General features: G+C 34.5%; 1 protein-coding gene across 1 annotated transcript; it reads right to left on the bottom strand.

The window, feature by feature from the left end:
- Positions 1 to 7,238: 7,238 nt before the first annotated feature.
- Positions 7,239 to 17,759, bottom strand: LOC133305840 (serine/threonine-protein kinase STY13-like). Its single transcript, XM_061506082.1, has 3 exons — positions 17,544 to 17,759; positions 15,682 to 16,680; positions 7,239 to 7,874 (listed from the first exon to the last, which is right to left on the bottom strand). The coding sequence occupies exons 2-3, from the start codon at positions 16,590 to 16,592 to the stop codon at positions 7,535 to 7,537; spliced, it is 1,251 nt and encodes a 416-aa protein (XP_061362066.1). The 5' UTR covers positions 16,593 to 16,680; positions 17,544 to 17,759; the 3' UTR covers positions 7,239 to 7,534.
- Between the last annotated feature and the right edge of the window lie 387 nt (positions 17,760 to 18,146).

The following is an 18,146-nucleotide window of genomic DNA, read 5'->3' as shown; positions in this document are numbered from 1 at the left end:
TCCATTATAGAAGATTCTGACCTTCTTCCCGTTTAGCAGATCATAAGCGTGGCACCTTCTGATCAGTTCTTGGAATCTGGTCCAAGCTGCACATAGAGTTTCTCCTGGTTGTTAAGTGAAGTTGGTGATTTCATTCACCAACTTGTTGTATTTCTCCCTGGAGAAGTGCTCTGCGAAAAATTTGGATGTCAGTTCATCCCACGTTCTGATGTTGTTAGGGGCTTGTCTATCCAACCATCTGAGAGTTTTCCCTGTTACAGCAAAAGGGAACATTCAGAGTCTAATTGCATCATCGAACACCCCGTTATGCTTGGTTGTGTCACAGATTCTCAGAAATCTGTCTATGAAATCATGGGTGTCTTCATAATCTTCTTCGCCAAATGGGTTTTTCTCCACCAGAGTTATCAGTGCTGGCTGGATATCAAAATTATTGGCGTTGATTGGTGGTCTGATGATGCTAGAATTTGGCCTTGTGAACTGTGGAACCAAGATTGACTCCATCAATTCCTCCTCCGGTGGTGGTAGATTATTAGCGGCCATCTCGGGTTCGGCTTTTGGCTCTGAACTCGAGGATTCCTCTATCTTCCTTAGCTTGGTTAGCTTCCGGTTCTTCTTTGCAGTCTTCTCAATTTCTGGATCAACCTGTAAAGGTTCTTTGTGAGCTTTACCTCGCATAAAAGAGAGAAATCAATTAGTAGCAAACAAAATAAAAATAAAAATAAAAATTCCAATCTCAAAGATTGAAAGTTACGACTAATATTGGCGTAATTAATTTCCGGCAACGGCGCCAAAAACTTGTTGTGAAATCGGCAAGTATACTGTTCGTTTCAAGTAATAAAGTGATAAGTAGAGTATCGTTCCCACGAGGATTAATGCACCAAGTACTAGTTTAACTATTCCCCTTAAGTTGGAAAATAAAATTTGGATTGGTTTGTGAAAGGAATTGATTTTGGAATTCAAAACAGAATTTAAAAATAATTAAATTTAAAACAGAAAATTAATAACAATTAATTTTGAACGCATGCAAGAAAGGATCAAGAATGCAAGAAGTATTGATGAAAAATTTATAGAAAGTATGTAGCCAGGATGCACTTCACCTCCGATCCTCCCTTATATTCCTATATTTTATTTTATAATTAATTAATTCGTTTGTTCAGACAATTCATTATTTCCCTATAAAATAGTTGAACCCTAATGTCTTAGTGATTTCAACCATTTAATCCAATTAGAATCCTAATGTCTTAGTAATCCTTATTGAATTAAGCATTAAGCAAATGAATTATGAGTCTGCAATTTATGTAAGTTTATGTCTAGATCATACACAAATTGTTATTCTACCCTTGTCCAGACTAAAACTCCAATATGCCTATTGTGAGTCCTAACCCTCAAAGCCCTATAATTTAGAGTGATCAGTTCTAAACAGGATATGAAAAATTAAACCAGGTAGAATAAAACAAACTAACTAATTAACTTATAAAATATCAATACAGAAAATATAAAGGATTCACATCAGAGCTGTGATCCCAACTACAAAAACAAACTAGCCAGACATAGCTGGCTTAAACAAATTAAAAGAAGGAAAATTGTTCATAAACTAAGAAAAGAAGAAGAAGAATAAAAACTCAATGTCTTCAGCCTTCAACTCTGGTGGAATCCTGATCTCCAGCACGAGTCTCCAAGAATTCTCTCAATTCTATGGTCCTCACAATTCTCTCCAGCTAAAGATTCTTTTCTCTGAGGTCTGAGTCTCTATTTATAGAGTTTATGACCTTGTGTAGAAATCTTGATTGGATCTTTGTCGTAAATCTCTGTCTAATCTTCCGCTGATGCAGAAAAAGATTTAATGTTGATTGTCCGCACCTCCCACGCTACTAGCGTGGTTTCCACGCTGATAGCGTGGGAGTTTTGTTCACAGTTCTGGAACCCCACGCAACTAACGTGGTTCCCACGCTGTGAGTGTGGGTTGTGGCACAACTAGTGTGAGTTTCACGCTGTGAGCGTGGATGTCTCTGGTTGATTTTTGCTTCTGGCGCTACTAGCGTGAGTTTCGCGCTAGTAGCGTGGGACTTCGATTTCTTACTTCCAAATTTGGCTCCTTATTGTCCTGTTTTTCCTACAAAATTGAAAGAAAATCAGTTGTACCATCTTTGATTGAGATTTTAACAAATAAACAGTAAATATTGCCTTTTTATTCAAGATTAATCAATATTATTTCTCTTTTTGGCTTAGATTTATATATCTACTGGAGGCATATCAAACACCATGACTTTAGATATCGATTTCTTAAAAAAAACTGACTTATTCTTCAACTATGATTTCTCTACTAAAAACACTTAACTTGTTTATAATATTAGTGAAGTTTATACTTATATCTCTAATTGTCTTCTTTAGTTTCATGGTAAATAATTCATATTAATGCATTAAGAGATCAATTTTTTATTGTTTTACCTCATTGGTTCCTTCCTGAGTTACCTTTAGGAGATCTCACGTTTTCTTGATAGTTTTACATCTCATTACCATGTTTGCTTGGTAGTTTTACATCCCATTATCCGGTTGTACTATTGTGTTCTAAGGCCACAGTGAAAAATTTTCTTAGCTTGTGCATTGAATTTCAGCTTCTTCCAATCTTCCTCAACATATTCTTTTGTGGGTTTGGGTATGATTTCTCCTTTGTCATTCCTTGTAGTGATTTCAAAATCTCTATTCTCAATTACGTTCCAAACTTGATAGTTGCAACAAACATTTAAAAACTAAATAAATTGTTAGATAATTTGGCTTCACTTGTTTGTTACTATCAAATCTAGATAAGGTATGGAACCCAACAGAAACATTTTCCAAATTTTCCTAGGCAATGGGCTACCTCTCCAATCTATTAGGGTCTCACTACCCTTTAACTCAAAACTACAATGAGGAATAGTTTGAACAAGGACTCACACTTTCAAAGTGTGGATAATACAAGTTGAAGTATTATGGATATATGAATTTTTCAGATATGAGCTCAAATATATGTATTCTATGAAAGGAAAAGTATTTCTCCAGTCACTGGAGATAAAGTTATCTCCAATGAGCCCAAAGCGACGTCGTTTTGGGTTGTAAGATTAAAAAAATTATAATTATAAAGACTAATATAACACTGCAATAAATTAGAATTACAAAAATACCTTGATTTTCATCCTAAAATGACGTCGTTTTGAGCTCTCCAGAGATAATTTATCTCCATTGATTGGAGAAATCTTTTACCCTTCTTTGAAAGGTTTGAAAGAATATGTAAATGATAATTTTGAAGTTATCAAATTATCCTAAAATGTGTAAAAATTATAATCAAAATGTTTTGGAATGGTTAAGAATGTATATATAGTGATTTTGTCCAAAACTAGTCGTTTATAACCGTTATTTTGTTTCTAGTGCAAGGGCAATCGATTCCCGAGCAAGAGCAATCGATTATAAACATTCGTAGTTTGAGGGAATTTGTTCCCCACAAGTGGAAATTCATTCTGAATAAGCAGGAATCCATCCCCAACCTTATTGAAGGTTAGGAATTTCGGTCAAACTCATTCTTTTTCGATCTAAACATGTTTCTAACACTTAGAAACATAAGAATTGCTCTTGGAAATATGTTTGTAAGATTAAAACTTGTTAAAACATCTTTCATTTATATTTAAGGGCTTTCCCTAAAAGTTTTATGCAATCTTGAAATATTCAACTTCAAAATCATTTTGAGGTCATGCAATGCAATCTACCATATACCTTACAATTATATCTAAGTCCTAAAAGTATATTCTAATAAAGAATTGGACTTAGTTTGATATTCAATCTTGGATCTTGATTCTTCGCATGAGCTTGATGCTTTGACTAGATAAATTTGACAATGCTTTAAAACTTTGTTGGACTTGATAAATACATCTTTTTACACATTGAAATAAGAGACACACCGGTAAGTACCACAATAGTTTTAAAAAAATACCAAATGGTGGTGGCTCAGTTGGCGCATAAGAGCTAAGCAGGTGGGAGGGAGAGCATGTGTTCGAATCTCCCCAGTACCATCTTTGGGAGGGGTTTAAAGTCTTAATCTTGGACCCGCCCCGAATCGGGTTAGTTGCGAAGCAATGATCTGATTGGAATATTTTCAAAAATAGTTTAAAAAAAATAAATAGCGTGTCTTGGGAATTGGAACGCGGCCTATAACTCTACATTAACATCTTTTTCCCTGATGATATACCGGTATTTTTATTTTTTTAAAAATTAGGACTTCTGAATTAGAATAAATATAAGAGATTTTTTTACCACCTAAATTTAAAACCACACGAATTGAAAGTAGAGATTTCCGTGCACTGAATTGGATCGATTTAAAAAAATATATATATCTGATTCAATTATATGATTTTCCTATTTTACTTATTTTTACTATTCAATTGTTTGGTCCCAAAATCAAATTCGATCAGATCCAATTCAACTCTTATATATATATATATATATATATATATATATATATATATATATATATATATGGGGTTAAAGTCTCTGTTGTCACTTTAGAGAAATGTATCTGTTGTGCACTCAAACGACGCCGTTTTCGTCTTTTTAATTAAAACGAATTACATCACTATAATTAAGGCAAGGTTTGGTCTTAACCGTCCTCAAACAGAGCGCAAGTACTACCACCCTTCTTCTCCCTCCGTCTCCGACAACGCCGACCACCACTCTCATGGCGGAGCCACCGTCGCAGCCGGAGCATGCGCTTCCGATTCTGTTGGCCCTGCTCTGAATTAAAGTTTAATCCGACTTGTCTACTTACGCAGAAAGCGACATCAGCGTAGGATTGTTATAGAACTCTCACTTTTATTATTTCACAGTTGCTCTTGTACTTTTTGAGGATATATAGTGATGTTATGCAGAAATGTGTAAAATTTGTGTCAGCTGTACTTCTTTGTAGTTGATACCTAGCTTAGCCACAAGCTCTTATTATTCTCGCCTAATTTGAATGCTAATTATTTGATATTATTTAAAATATTTTCAATAAAAACCACATCAAAAGATTGTTTTTATAACAAAATTCTGCGTTAAATATTAAAACTAGTGATATGTGTAACATGAACTTAATGGCTCTAATATCCTTGAGTTATAATTTCAGGGCTTGTGATGGGCTGATGACATTAATTGGTTCGCTCTTCAGTATACTTGTGGTAAGCAAACTTTATAGCGATGGGATGAATATAGTTTATGAACGAAGACAGGTAATAGCACGAAAACGGTTAAGACGAAACCTTGCCCCAATTATAGTGATTTAATTCGTTTTAATTTAAAAGACGAAAACGACGTCGTTTGAGTGCACAACAGATACATTTCTCTGAAGTGACAGCAGAGACTTTAATCCTCGTTTGAGTGCACAACAGATACATTTCTCTGAAGTGACAGCAGAGACTTTAATCCCTATATATATATATATATATATATATATATGTATATATATATATGGGTTCGCTTTTTCTGCAGTAACTGCAGATAACTTATATGCAGTAAGTCAATACGACGTCGTTTTGGGACGGAAATCATGGTGTCTTTGTAATTTTAATTTATTTCAGGGTTATAATAGTCTTTATATTTATAATTTTTTAAGATTTCAATACCAAAACGACGTCGTTTTGGGAATAAATACAGATAACTTATCTGCATTAACTGCAGAAACATTTTTCCCTATATATATATATATATATATATATATATATATATTAAAAGATCAGGATCTTTTGATACCAAATCGTAACCGTTGATTTTCGCCAATCAATGGTAATAATTTATTGTAAATTATTAATTAATAGTTTGACCCAATAAATTATAATTAATTATTGGCGAAAATCAACAGTTAGGATTTAGTGTTAAACTAAAAAGTTTGACACCAGTGTCAAAAAATCCTATCTCATATATATATACATATATAATATATATAGTTACATTTCTGCAGCTGTTGTACGTGCAACAATCAAATACTTGTCATATATATACTTGAAAGCATTAAATGCAGGAAATCATAACCATACAAAGGATGAAAGCATTAAATGTGGAGAATCATAATCATACATCTGTCGTTGTTATACGTAAAGAGGCTGCAGAAATGATTTTACCATATATATATACATATATGGGTTTAACGGATGTACAATGACTGCACATAAGGATTGATGCAGTCATATAAAATTACGTCATTTATAGTGTGAAAGCATTAAATATGAGAAATCATAACTATATAAATATGAAAATAAATATAAATCATTAAATATGAGAATCAAAACCATACAATTGTGAAAATAAATATAATATTTTCCTTTTCTACAATTAATTTTGAATGCAAAATTTCTTTATCCCATCCAAAACGACGTAGCTTTTAGAGGACTGTACCAATATTTATGCAGTCACATTACAAATTTTTTGCCAATATATATATACATATATATATATATATATATGTATATATATATGAGGTAGGATCCTTTGACACCGGTGTCAAATTTCAATTTAATAACAACATAATTATTTTGAACGCATAATCAATTCAATCTAATGTAAAACAGTTTGAATTGAAGTGGTTTTTCAATTATTTTTTAGGAGATAGGAAATATTATGAAATATATAATTAACATAATAAAAAGTATTAAATATTTTATCCCAAGAATCATAATATAATTGATACCCGTAAAGCCCATTTCAATTTCAGAAAATTTAAAAAAAAAAATACACAATACCAAAATCTCATTCATTAAAATTTAAGGTTTAAGAAGTTGCAATTATTTATGCGTACTGAAATGTACTTTTCATATACGTAATAATTTAAATATATATAACAAATTAAATATATAAATGAGTAATATAGAAAATTTATAAATAAAATAATTTAAGTGTGAATATATAAATTCGGTTAATTTTATATTGAATCAATTTTCAAAATCAGAACAAAAAACTGATACAATCCAAATAAAAAAACTCAGCTTTTATATTTCCAATTTCCTAAAATTTCGATTTATTCCATTTTCGGGTTTCCTTTTTGAGTTTTCATTTGATTGTATTGGTTTATGATCACCCTTAATCGAAACCTACGGTAGTGATTATTTTTGGTCCTTGACCATATTGCTGAGACTAGCAAACCGTTGAGATGCAGACACATTAAGAACATAATTAAATTATATCCCTATGCTCCTTTTGCACCTGTTTTAGAAGAGAGACGAAAACTAATTGTGGCGTAAGCGCTAAACAGCAAATTTTTCTTCCATTTTGTTTCCAAAGCTATACATAACTGTATTGCATGCATGCATGTTTTACATACACAATCTCTTAATAATTTAGTACAAACAGTAAACAGGAACCCAACAACCAAAAGGTCTCCAATTTTTATTTTTTTTTATTTTTTTCTGAAGAAAGAAATTAAACACACAGATACACAAAGCTACTATAGAGTAACCCTTCACTACCTGAGTCTCATGTTCCCTCCAAATTATCAGTCTATGTTCTTATGACTCTATTTCATTTGTTTCCCCCAGGATCAGTCAGCAGTCATTGGTTGTGTAATGCAACACCTAAAACGGGCCTTCCGAACAGTTGTCATGATCTCAGTCTCTGCATTCTCAAGCATTCCTACAATTTCAGGAAATGGTGGCCTAACATCAGGGTTGGGATCCCAGCATCTTGTCATGATCTCACGGAGAACAGGTAAGCAGTCATTGGGTATGATTGGGCGAACATTTTTGTTCACAACTGCAAATGCTGCCTGGACTGCTGTCATGTTCTGAAATGGAAGCATTCCAGTGATGAGTTCCCATAGAACAATCCCAAAGCTATATACATCCACTTTTTGTGTGTAAGGCCTATGTTGGATCATCTCCCTACAGCAGATCATAAGAAAAACACATTCAAGTATCACTTTCAAATATACATTTTTGTATTAAAAATATAAAACAGTTGAAACCAATTATGCATTTTAGCACTTCAAGCACACAGGTAAACGATTAATCATCAACTGGATCTTGGGGGTAGCAGAAACATATGAAAGCATGCTGACTCAGTTATGCAGACATGATTAGATAATTATCTTACACAACTAGTAAAAGTAAGTATCCACATATCTCTAATAATGGGTTCTAAATTGTGTTATATCTCCATACAGTTACCAAGTACTAGCTAGTTTTGACAAAAGATAGATAGCTATGCCTTTCATTCAATACAATGATATTATTGAAGTGAACGAAGAAATATAGGAAGTAAATGATAAGATTGGAAGCACTGGGAACATTAGAATCTTAAAAATAGTCCAATTTCTTAATATTCATGCAAATATAAGTCGTATTTATTTTTCCATGTATATGAACATCAGGATGCTTGAGTGGAAAACACTCGAGCAATTAACAGAAATCTCTCGGAGTTTGAGTTTTATTCTTAGGTCAGTATCAGGGCAGGCTTGGTCTTGCTTCTGCTCATAATTCCTGGGTTCTGCCTTCTGTTCCAGCATATCCTAAATCCCTCAAAAGTTCTCTTACGTTGTCACTGCCAAACTTCTCAGAAATCCCCAAGTTTCTCGTTTTGAACCATCAACAGAGAAGACCTAGCCGTGTCATCAAAGATGTTCAGCAAGGGAGATCAGCGGACTAGTTAGAGACCATCAACCAACCTACCCACAAGTTTTGGTTGTCGAAAAACACCCCACATACTATTACATGCATCTTCCCTCAACAGCACGTGAAGCTCATGTGCCACTTATCCAGTGTTGCTCACCCTGAGACCAGTCCCATTCAAACCATTGGCATTTCCTCATTTTCTGAGTAATTATTTTCCCAAACCTGTCCAGATTTCATACTTTTTTAAGCCTTTTGGCCATGCTCTGTTTTCGAATTCAGTTCATACCCCTTGTATGTCTGTTGAGATTGCTTCCAATGGCTCTGCTTTGACCCATCAGGTCCAAGAAGTCATTTCTGTCACAAATTCATCTAGTCATGATCCTATTTCCAAGGTGTTTTGTGAAAATCCTTCTATTACCTTGAAAAGGTTGACTGGAAAAAATTATCTAGCCTGGTCAGCATGGGTCGTGCTTTGGTATTTTGGCCAAGGTCTTTCAGGTCATTTGGAAAAATCTGCCAATATAAACCCTAAGGAGAATCGAAGTTACTGGGAGAAATTTGATTATAAGCTGCGCTGTGGTTAAGGCAATCAATTGAACCAACCATATTTTGGTAAATTTCAAAACTTTTAAAACATGTCATACTTTTTGGAAGCCGGCTCAAAGTCTGTTTAGTGTTAGTCTCTATAATTCCAGTTAAGTATTAACCCTAGCCTTGCTCTCATCAATAAGCACAGTATCATTTGCAAATAACATATACCATGGCATCTCGCTTCAATATCTTTTGTTAGGTCATCCCTATCTAGGGCAATAAGATAAGAACACAATGCAAAACCTTAGTGTACACTTACAGTGATTGGAAAATAACTTGATGTGTCATTCAACACTTCACAAATGTAGTAACACCGTCATACATATTCTTGATTGTCTGCATACTTTGTATGTCTTTTTTCTTCTAAAAAACCCACCACATAACTTTTTTTGGAACCCTATCATACACTTCCTCAAGATCATTAATCACCATATTTAGGTCCTTCTTCATTTCGATATCTCTATCATATCAAGAAGATAGCCTTCATAGTAAATCTTCCAAGCATAAACCCAAAATGATTTACAAAAGCCTTAGTCTCTATTCTAATACAATGCCCACTAACTCTCTCCCAGAACATCATTCGAGAATAGACAAATTAAATGTACAACAATAGTCAAGGAAGTCAAGATTGAGATCTTACCTAGGATAGAGAAGGAGAGTTAAACATTTAAAACGTGGGATTGTAACAAGGATAATAAGATCCTACTTAAATTATAAAATTATATGCACAGAGAAACATATACATTTAAAATGATATAAATAAGAAAAATAACCTTATTATTACATCTAATGTTTAATTAAAAATTAATTACAAATGCATAAGGTCACAACTCAAGTTAAAGCTACAACTGAATACAAAATACATAAATTTTTGACAACCATGCCCAACTAGTAAATATCTTGATATTACCATGGCATAATCTGAGACACAAAACAGAGCCTGAAAACCATTGAGCCAGAGAACAAAACAGAGTACACGAGCAAATAACAAACAAGCAAGCAGCCAAGCAACACCCCAACCAGAAGCATAAACAGATCGAAGCTGGGATGAGGCCAAACCACCACCCACATTCTCTCTTAACCTGACCCACCCACCACCAAACCTTTCAACCGTCTCCCACAAGCCACAACCAGTAGCAGCCACAGATTGAAAAAGGTAGTAGGGAAGGGTCAAATGAATATGAAAAAAGAGTTTGTAGCGCTTGGGCTCTTAAGATTTCGAGTGGGCTCAGGCTTTATTTTTTCACAAATGGGCAACTAGGCCAGCACAATGGGATCATCCAATCCCACAATCAATCACTGCTATCCCAAAGAATCTCACCAAATTGTGCTTTTGGGTGTGATCAAGAGCTCAGCTGGAAGCAAAAAATCATGGATGCGTAATATCTTATGATCTAACATGCAATTTTGAATATCTTGAAAATAGTGACATAACCCAAAGATTTGAGGGACATCATCATGCAATGACTGCTATCCATCAAAACAAGATAGTATCTACTGCAGACATGCAATAGAATATGCTCATAATAAAACACAGTTTTCACACTTTATAATTCTGAAGGCGGTAAACTACGGAGCTTTGACTCAAGGCATGATCTATGGAGGTTGCTAAATATTACTGATATTAAATCTGACAGGTTTCTGTTATCAAAGGAATAAAATACTTCTACCAAAAAAATAATGGCTTAAGATCCCAAATAAGGCATGATCTTTTTTAAGTTGGTTTGTCAAAAACCTTATACAGAAAAAACCCATGTTCATCTCCCAAGTCCAATTGGCCAGTTCTATTTTTGCAGGTGAAAATTTATCTAACCTAAGCCCTTTTTTATATGTTTATTCTTCTCAGGTCAAAGATTAGTCAAAAGTTAGTTATTCCCCAACAATTGGATAAGACACCAGGAAGTGAGGATCAAGGCCATCCTTTTTTATATGTTTATTCTTCTCTGCTTTGAGATGACTAAGTATGGAAAATGAGACAATATTCCTTGATTTTGTATAAGAAAAGATGACTTGTTGAGTGTTTGACTTTGCAGGAAAAATTGACGTCAGAATGCTGTAGCAGAGAAGCTAACGAAGTAATGATATAGCAATGACTACAGCATGACAGCGTGGACAAGGGAACAATTGAATTTCCAAAATTCAAAAGTTAGTTATTCCCCAACAATTGGATAAGACACCAACAAGTAAGGATCAAGGCCAATCTTGATTTTGAGGTGATTGGCTATTATGTCATGTTGCGTTTCTCGAGGTCCTTGGGATGTAAATCCAAATCATGGCGAGTTTTGTCAGTTTTGTAAGCCCCTTTAACGTGGAAAATATGACCATGTGGAGGTCTTCTTTTGTTGGCCTAAGTAAGCTTGATGTGCCTTGATTAGGTATGGTGGCCCTTGGTATCATCTTTGGATGCTTCAAGTTTTCACAATTTGGATGTATCTTTCTAGTCTAACGTGAAAGCCTGCATGGATCACATTCGGATGCTTCGGTTCTTCCAAGTTTTTGGCTAAAGTTTGTGCAATGTATCTCGCTAGTCAGGCATTAGAGCTTGTTGGGATTACACTTGGATGCTTCAGTTCTTCCAAGTTTTTGGCAAAAGTCTGTCTTGTGTATCTCTCTAGTCAGGTGTGAGGGCTTACTAGGATTACACTAGGATGCTTTAGTACTTCTATGGGAACTGGGACCAACGTGATAGGTCGTTCTTGTTGGGACTGTGGTAGGTAACTTTTGTCGGGATCGTGTGTTTGGTTGCTCTAGTTATTAAGCATATTAGGTAAGCTTTTCTTAGGTGAAGATGTGCTTATCAGATTGCCTTAAATCGACTTGTGAGGTTGTGTTACATTTTTGGGATCATGACTGGGTCATAAGTATCCCTCAGACCGGTCTGAGCCTTGATGGCTAGCTTGGTTATCGGGGTAACGATGTTTTTACGTGTAGGTGCAAATTGGCGTGTTGCAATAGACAACCTGTAGCATACAAGTTTGCAAAAAATATTGTTAGGTGACTAATGATAAGTGTTAACTCTCCCAAATGAGAATTAATTTGGTATTCTAATGATGAATTAGCGACATAAATTCCATATAAGTTGTCTTATTTGCATGATATTTGAGCTAATTATTGCATATTCATGATTAAATCCTTTGAGATGACTAAGTATGGAAAATGAGACAAATATACTTGATTTTGTGTAAGAAGAATAGATGAATTGTTGAGTGCTTTGTTTTTGCAGAAAAAATTGATGCTCGAGTGCTGTAGCAGAAAAGCTAACGAGGAAAACAATGATATAGCAATCGGGACGGCAGTACAGCAAGGACGAGGGAACAATTTAAATTCAAATTTCAAAAGTTAGTTAAAGTTCCCAACAAAGGATAATGTAACAACAAGCAAGGGATAAGGACATTTTTTAATATCAAACTGCATTTCAAATCCCAACAATCAAGGACGATAAGCTCTTATCCTCTAAGCAACAATATTTTTAGATTAACTTAAAAGAATAAGACCTTATCCAATCAAGTGTCAACAGCCCAAGACAATAAGGATAAGATAAGGCTGCAATAGCATAATTCATGGGCTTTCACTCCCAAACTTGAGGCCCAAGTAATGCACCATTTTTCTTATTTGAGGAGGACTACCCTACGAATTCAGATATGTTGGGAAGCTGAAGGTAGTACCACATCACGTTTATAGAGAGAGGGAGAGTTCCCCAGAAGTGAAGTTAGAGATCAGCGTTATGCTATAGCATTGCTTAGTCTTAGAAATTGTCTTAATGTTTTCTCTTTCTTTATTTCCATTATGAGCTACATAGCTTTTAGGTTGGGTGATAGAGTACTCATGCTGTAATGTTATAACGGATGTCTTAGTGTAGACTTTTATTAATTTTCAAGTAGTTATTTGTTAACTCTCCCAAATGAGAGTTAATTTGGTATTTTATTGATTAATTTTGCTGCATAAATTCCATATAAGTTGTCTTGTTTGCATGATAATTAAGCTAAATGTTGTATATTTATGATTAAGTGCTTTGAGATGACTAAGTATGGAAAATGAGACAATATTCCTTGATTTTGTATAAGAAAAGATGACTTGTTGAGTGTTTGACTTTGCAGGAAAAATTGACGTCAGAATGCTGTAGCAGAGAAGCTAACGAAGTAATGATATAGCAATGACTACAGCATGACAGCTTGGACAAGGGAACAATTGAATTTCAAAATTCAAAAGTTAGTTATTCCCCAACAATTGGATAAGACACCAGCAAGTAAGGATCAAGGCCATCCTTTTTTATATGTTTATTCTTCTCAGGTCAAAGATTAGTCAATAGAAAGCCAAAGTGCTTGTGGAGAATCAACAGAATGGATTGTGGAGAAAATTTAAAATGGTAGCTTCATTACCCAAGCATATGTCACTTATAAAGCCAAAGTGCTTGTGACTTATTTCATTCAAATGCCCATTTTGACATATCTAACTTCGGGTTGACATGCATCAGAATATTTTTTATTGAAACACATGCATCTGGATATTGGATGGTGATGATGAATTAACAATAGATTTTAAGCATTGCTTTAGGAAACCAAGAGCTTATTGTCAGCTGCAAATAGCCAAAGCTAGCTCAATGATCCCATAAGCAGGGAGGTGCCTTTTACAACCTTCACCATCAAGAATTATGATAGAAGTTAGCTACTAGCGAACATTGTGTAACCCATCTACAAAATGCATCAAATCATTGAAAACGTGAAGAAAAAAAAAGTACATTTTTCTCACTGAAATAATACTCTCATGTTAATATCAGTCAATTGTTCAAAGCTGAGACTCACTGTTTATGCAGTATGGAAGCCAAATATATATGTCAATTTCCAATCAATGAAAAAGGGGTAGGATTGGGACACAAAAACAACAGAATAGATGAGGAAAATATTGATGGCATCATCATTAAATAGAGCTCATCAACCCTCAGCCAGAATGTATCCAAGTCAAAAGAGAAATAAAATAGTCCAAAAAGAATACATATATATATAAAATAAGTAGAATCAAAGAACAAGATCAACATTTTTAAACTATCATGCCCACAGAAACTTCATTGATGGCAACTTTTAGGAGCTTATCATCAGAACTTGCTTCTTTATTAAAAGATGAAGCCAAAGTTGTATTCTGAATACTAGACGACTCATTTATTTTTTATATGATATTAGTCTGATGCATTGTAGTCATTCCTCAGTCCTAACCTTTGAATCATAATAAAAGAGACAGATTTTCCTTCACTTCTAGATGCACAAACGACAAAGATCAGAACGAAATGTAAGAACGTGATTAAAAGAAAAAATTATGATAATAGTTATCAAATGCGGATTGTGGTGGGTCACAGCTGACACTGAAAACACTATAGTGCAAAAGCAGATAGCGGAATAAAAAATAAAGAAATTCATAATTAAATATATTATCATTATCATTCCACAACAAACAGGGATTCTAAATACTGTCCATTGAAAGGATCTAAATATTATCAATTATAATATTCCATATTCAAATTTTCAAAAGGAACTAATCAAAAGATCCCTTAGCCAGTCCATAACAAATTACCATTCCCTTTATCCCGAGGTCCTAAATATCAATACTAAAAATCAAGTCAATTCTTCAACAAAATATGATTATGAACAGAAAAGTAAATAGAGACGAGAGACAAGGCAGCATGGTAGTGATGTGATGAGTAATAAGCTGTTAACATAGGCGGTTAAACAAAGCAGTATGTGAGGATAATAGGCTGTTAACATGTGAAGATACCTGTTAATAATTAACAAAGCAGAATGGGTACATAATAATGGAGCAGTGTGGAAACGAGAGAGATGACAGAGAGGAGATAGTACGCAGCGACAAGAGACAGACAAGAGGGAGAGAGAGAGAGTGGGTTGAGATTCAGAATAAAACCCTGTTAAAAGACCATAAAGACCATAAAATATGGCTGTTGGAAATTTAAAACGAGGGCAAACTTGGAAAATCAGGTCGTTTCACTGTTGTGGTGCAATACATGGCCAGTAGTGGCCCCCGTCCGATATCCGCTATAGTCACGGGAAGATGCCGCAATTGCGCACAATCAATAACCTTTCTAACAACAAATATTTAGCTAAAACTGAAAATTTGAAAAAAGAAAAAAGAGAGGAAAGTATTGACTGGTGGCAATGTATAAGACCAGAACTGCAAACAAAAATTGTAACATTAAAAAGATACAATTAATCAGGAAGTAATACATTCCTATTTCAAAAGTATATGCCATTTCTGCAACAAGGATCATAAATAAAGAAAACATGATATTGATTCAGAGAATCCCAAATCAATATATATATATATATATATATATATGATTAACTGTCTGTTAGCATCATTTAAATTTTATTAATCTTTCCTTCATTGAGATATCTAATTTCTGATAAGACGAATTTCCGAAACATAAAACCAGAAAGCACATTAAAATTAATATAAAAAAATGGAAACAAAAGAATCTTACGGAGCCATCCAACGGTACGTTCCAGTCTCAGGTGTCATTCCTTCAGTTTGCACCTCAATCCGGGCAACTCCAAAGTCAGCAATTTTAATTGATTTGTCGCCAAAAATCAAAAGATTATCAGATTTCAAGTCCCTATGGATAAACCCAAGGCCATGAACATATGCCATCCCTCTTGCAACATCCAAAGCTTGTTTAACAGCCAATTTGAGGGGCACTGATCGATTTTGACGCTTCATTAAAAACTGTCGAACTGAACCCCCTTTGGCATATTCTGTAACAATGCACCATACCATTGGCTTACGGCATGCACCAATAAAACGAACTATGTTAGGATGCTTTAGTGTAGCTAGCATCATGACCTCCTGCTGAAATTGTTGTTCCATAAACTGAGCCTTTGCTGGATCATTTTCAGGCCTCTCCAAGATTTTGATGGCAACATCTTCGCTATTGTAAGTACCTCTGTAGAGTTTCCCAAAAGCTCCTTGAGCAAAAGCCTCACCCATTATAAGATTCCTCAAATCAATTGTCCACTCATCAAAATTTTCAAGCCCCTCAGTTGGGGAACTACTGTCCATCAGAGCTTGAGCCAAAGCATCATCACTCAAAGCATGCGTGACTTTTCCTCGATGATTGACACTCTGTGCAATGGAGTAATTATCATTGGTATGCCTCCGCAACCCTTGGTGGTTCAGTATGCGAGTATGGGAATCACTGGACCCAACACTGCTATTGTCAATAGACATTGCAACAGATCCTCCACCGTTACTTGTTTGTAAGCTCCCAATGCTGTCAATTGACATATTGGTGCCATCCTCAAGCTTATGGTAAAAGCCTTGAGAGAAATCATAATAGCTATCATTATGTTTGTTGAGGTCTATGATTCCAGGGAATTTCACAACACCTTCCAACATCTTTTGCACTAAAAAGCAAAGCTTCAAGTTTTGGTTATTTCTTCAGCATCAGAAATTGTAAATTAAACAACCTGAAGAAAAAAACACCCTGGAACCAAAATATACCAGTAGAAGCTTTTAGCTTTTGAATTTATAAACTTCAACTGCAATAACAAAGGTAACTCCACTTTTGCTTTTACCGATAAGCAATGTACAATTGCACACATACACACAAACACGAAAAGAGAGAGAGAGAGAGAGAGAGAGAGAGAGAGAGTAAACCCTCAGAGCTCCCAAGCACATTTTGTGGATCTATGACAGAAGAAACACAAGAGTTGATTGATCTAGTTAAAATCAAAAATAAAATTCACAGACTACATCTAAAATCAAGAGATGGTTTTCACAAATCAAAATTAATTGGGGAAAAAACCACTATTCAATATCATGTTTTCACTGGGAATCAAATGCATATAACGCAAGCAGGGGGAAAATATAGGGTGTAGCAGTAAAACCAGCATATAACCCTCAACAACGATAAAAATTAAAAGAATAAAGCCCTCAAAGACGAGATTTAGGAGTATTCCCTTGGGCAAATCAATGCATAATACGACTTTTGTGGAACTTATATTAAAAATAAATAAATAAATAAATCAGTTGGAGAACATAAGGTTCACTAGCTACACAGTCCTTAACCTTATATCCAAATCAAAAGCTTGAAAATTTTACTGAGAATAAGTGAAAGAGTGAAGCAGCAACGAGATAAACATGATGTGCAGAAATAGTTGAGCCCTTAAACAAACTTGTTAGACAAATCTCAACCGTGCACTCATGAAAAACAGAGTGATTTCGCAAAAGAAAAAATATATATATGAAAAGATGCAAAAATCAGAAAGAACCCTAAAATCTGGCAATTGCAGAAAAAAAAAAAAAAAAAAAAAAGTTAATAAGAGATGGCGAGATGGCGAGACGTACCAGAATGGCTATTATATTAAGAGAGTTCCGATGATAAAGTAGCAGGTGGTCAGGTGAAGAGTGGAGAGATCGAATTGAGGAAAAATAAAATTGAAATGGAGAAGGAGAACTCTCCCGTACGAAGGAAGCCGGAGACCAAAGGATGACTTTCTTTTTAGTTTTTTTAATTATATGCTTACTACTCTTTTTCTTCTTCAACTTCTAACATTCTATACTCTTCCCTGCTTTTATATTTATTATCTTTTATTCTTTTATTTCCTTTTCTTTTTCTTTTTCTTTTTCTTTTTCTTTTTCCCATCACGTACTTGAGAATTGAGATAGGATGGGACATGCTATTGCTGGCTCTCTCGCTCGCACCTTATTTGCGTCCTTCACAACCAAGGAGCAGCAATTGCATGTATTTTTACGATGAAAAATATTGCTACAATAGTTATTTTATTTATCTCACTTCGAAAATTTTACTCTCTTTTTTTCTCTTTAATGATGGGCTTTACTTGGTTTTTTTCTATTTATTTTTTTTGGGTGAGGATAAGGGTGAAAACACTCAAACCAAAAGAAAAGAAAAACTGAAACAAATCAAGAAACACGGCTTGGAAAGTAGTC

The sequence above is a fragment of the Gastrolobium bilobum genome, unplaced genomic scaffold (assembly GCF_033153095.1).
Source record: "Gastrolobium bilobum isolate Gb01-03AN ecotype WA unplaced genomic scaffold, APGP_CSIRO_Gbil_v1 utg5396, whole genome shotgun sequence".
In the NCBI taxonomy this organism is placed as follows: domain Eukaryota; kingdom Viridiplantae; phylum Streptophyta; class Magnoliopsida; order Fabales; family Fabaceae; genus Gastrolobium; species Gastrolobium bilobum.
Note: the sequence above shows the minus strand (reverse complement) of the source record. Positions and strands in the feature narration are given on the sequence as shown.

Bases quoted from the DNA above. Each gene is read 5' to 3' on its own strand.
- LOC133305840 (XM_061506082.1), bottom strand. From the start codon at position 16,592: ATGTTGGAAGGTGTTGTGAAATTCCCTGGAATCATAGACCTCAACAAA. The intron at 7,875-15,681 runs GTAAGATTCTTT...GATCTGCTGTAG, and splicing joins ACGTACCGTTGGATGGCTCC to GGAGATGATCCAACATAGGC.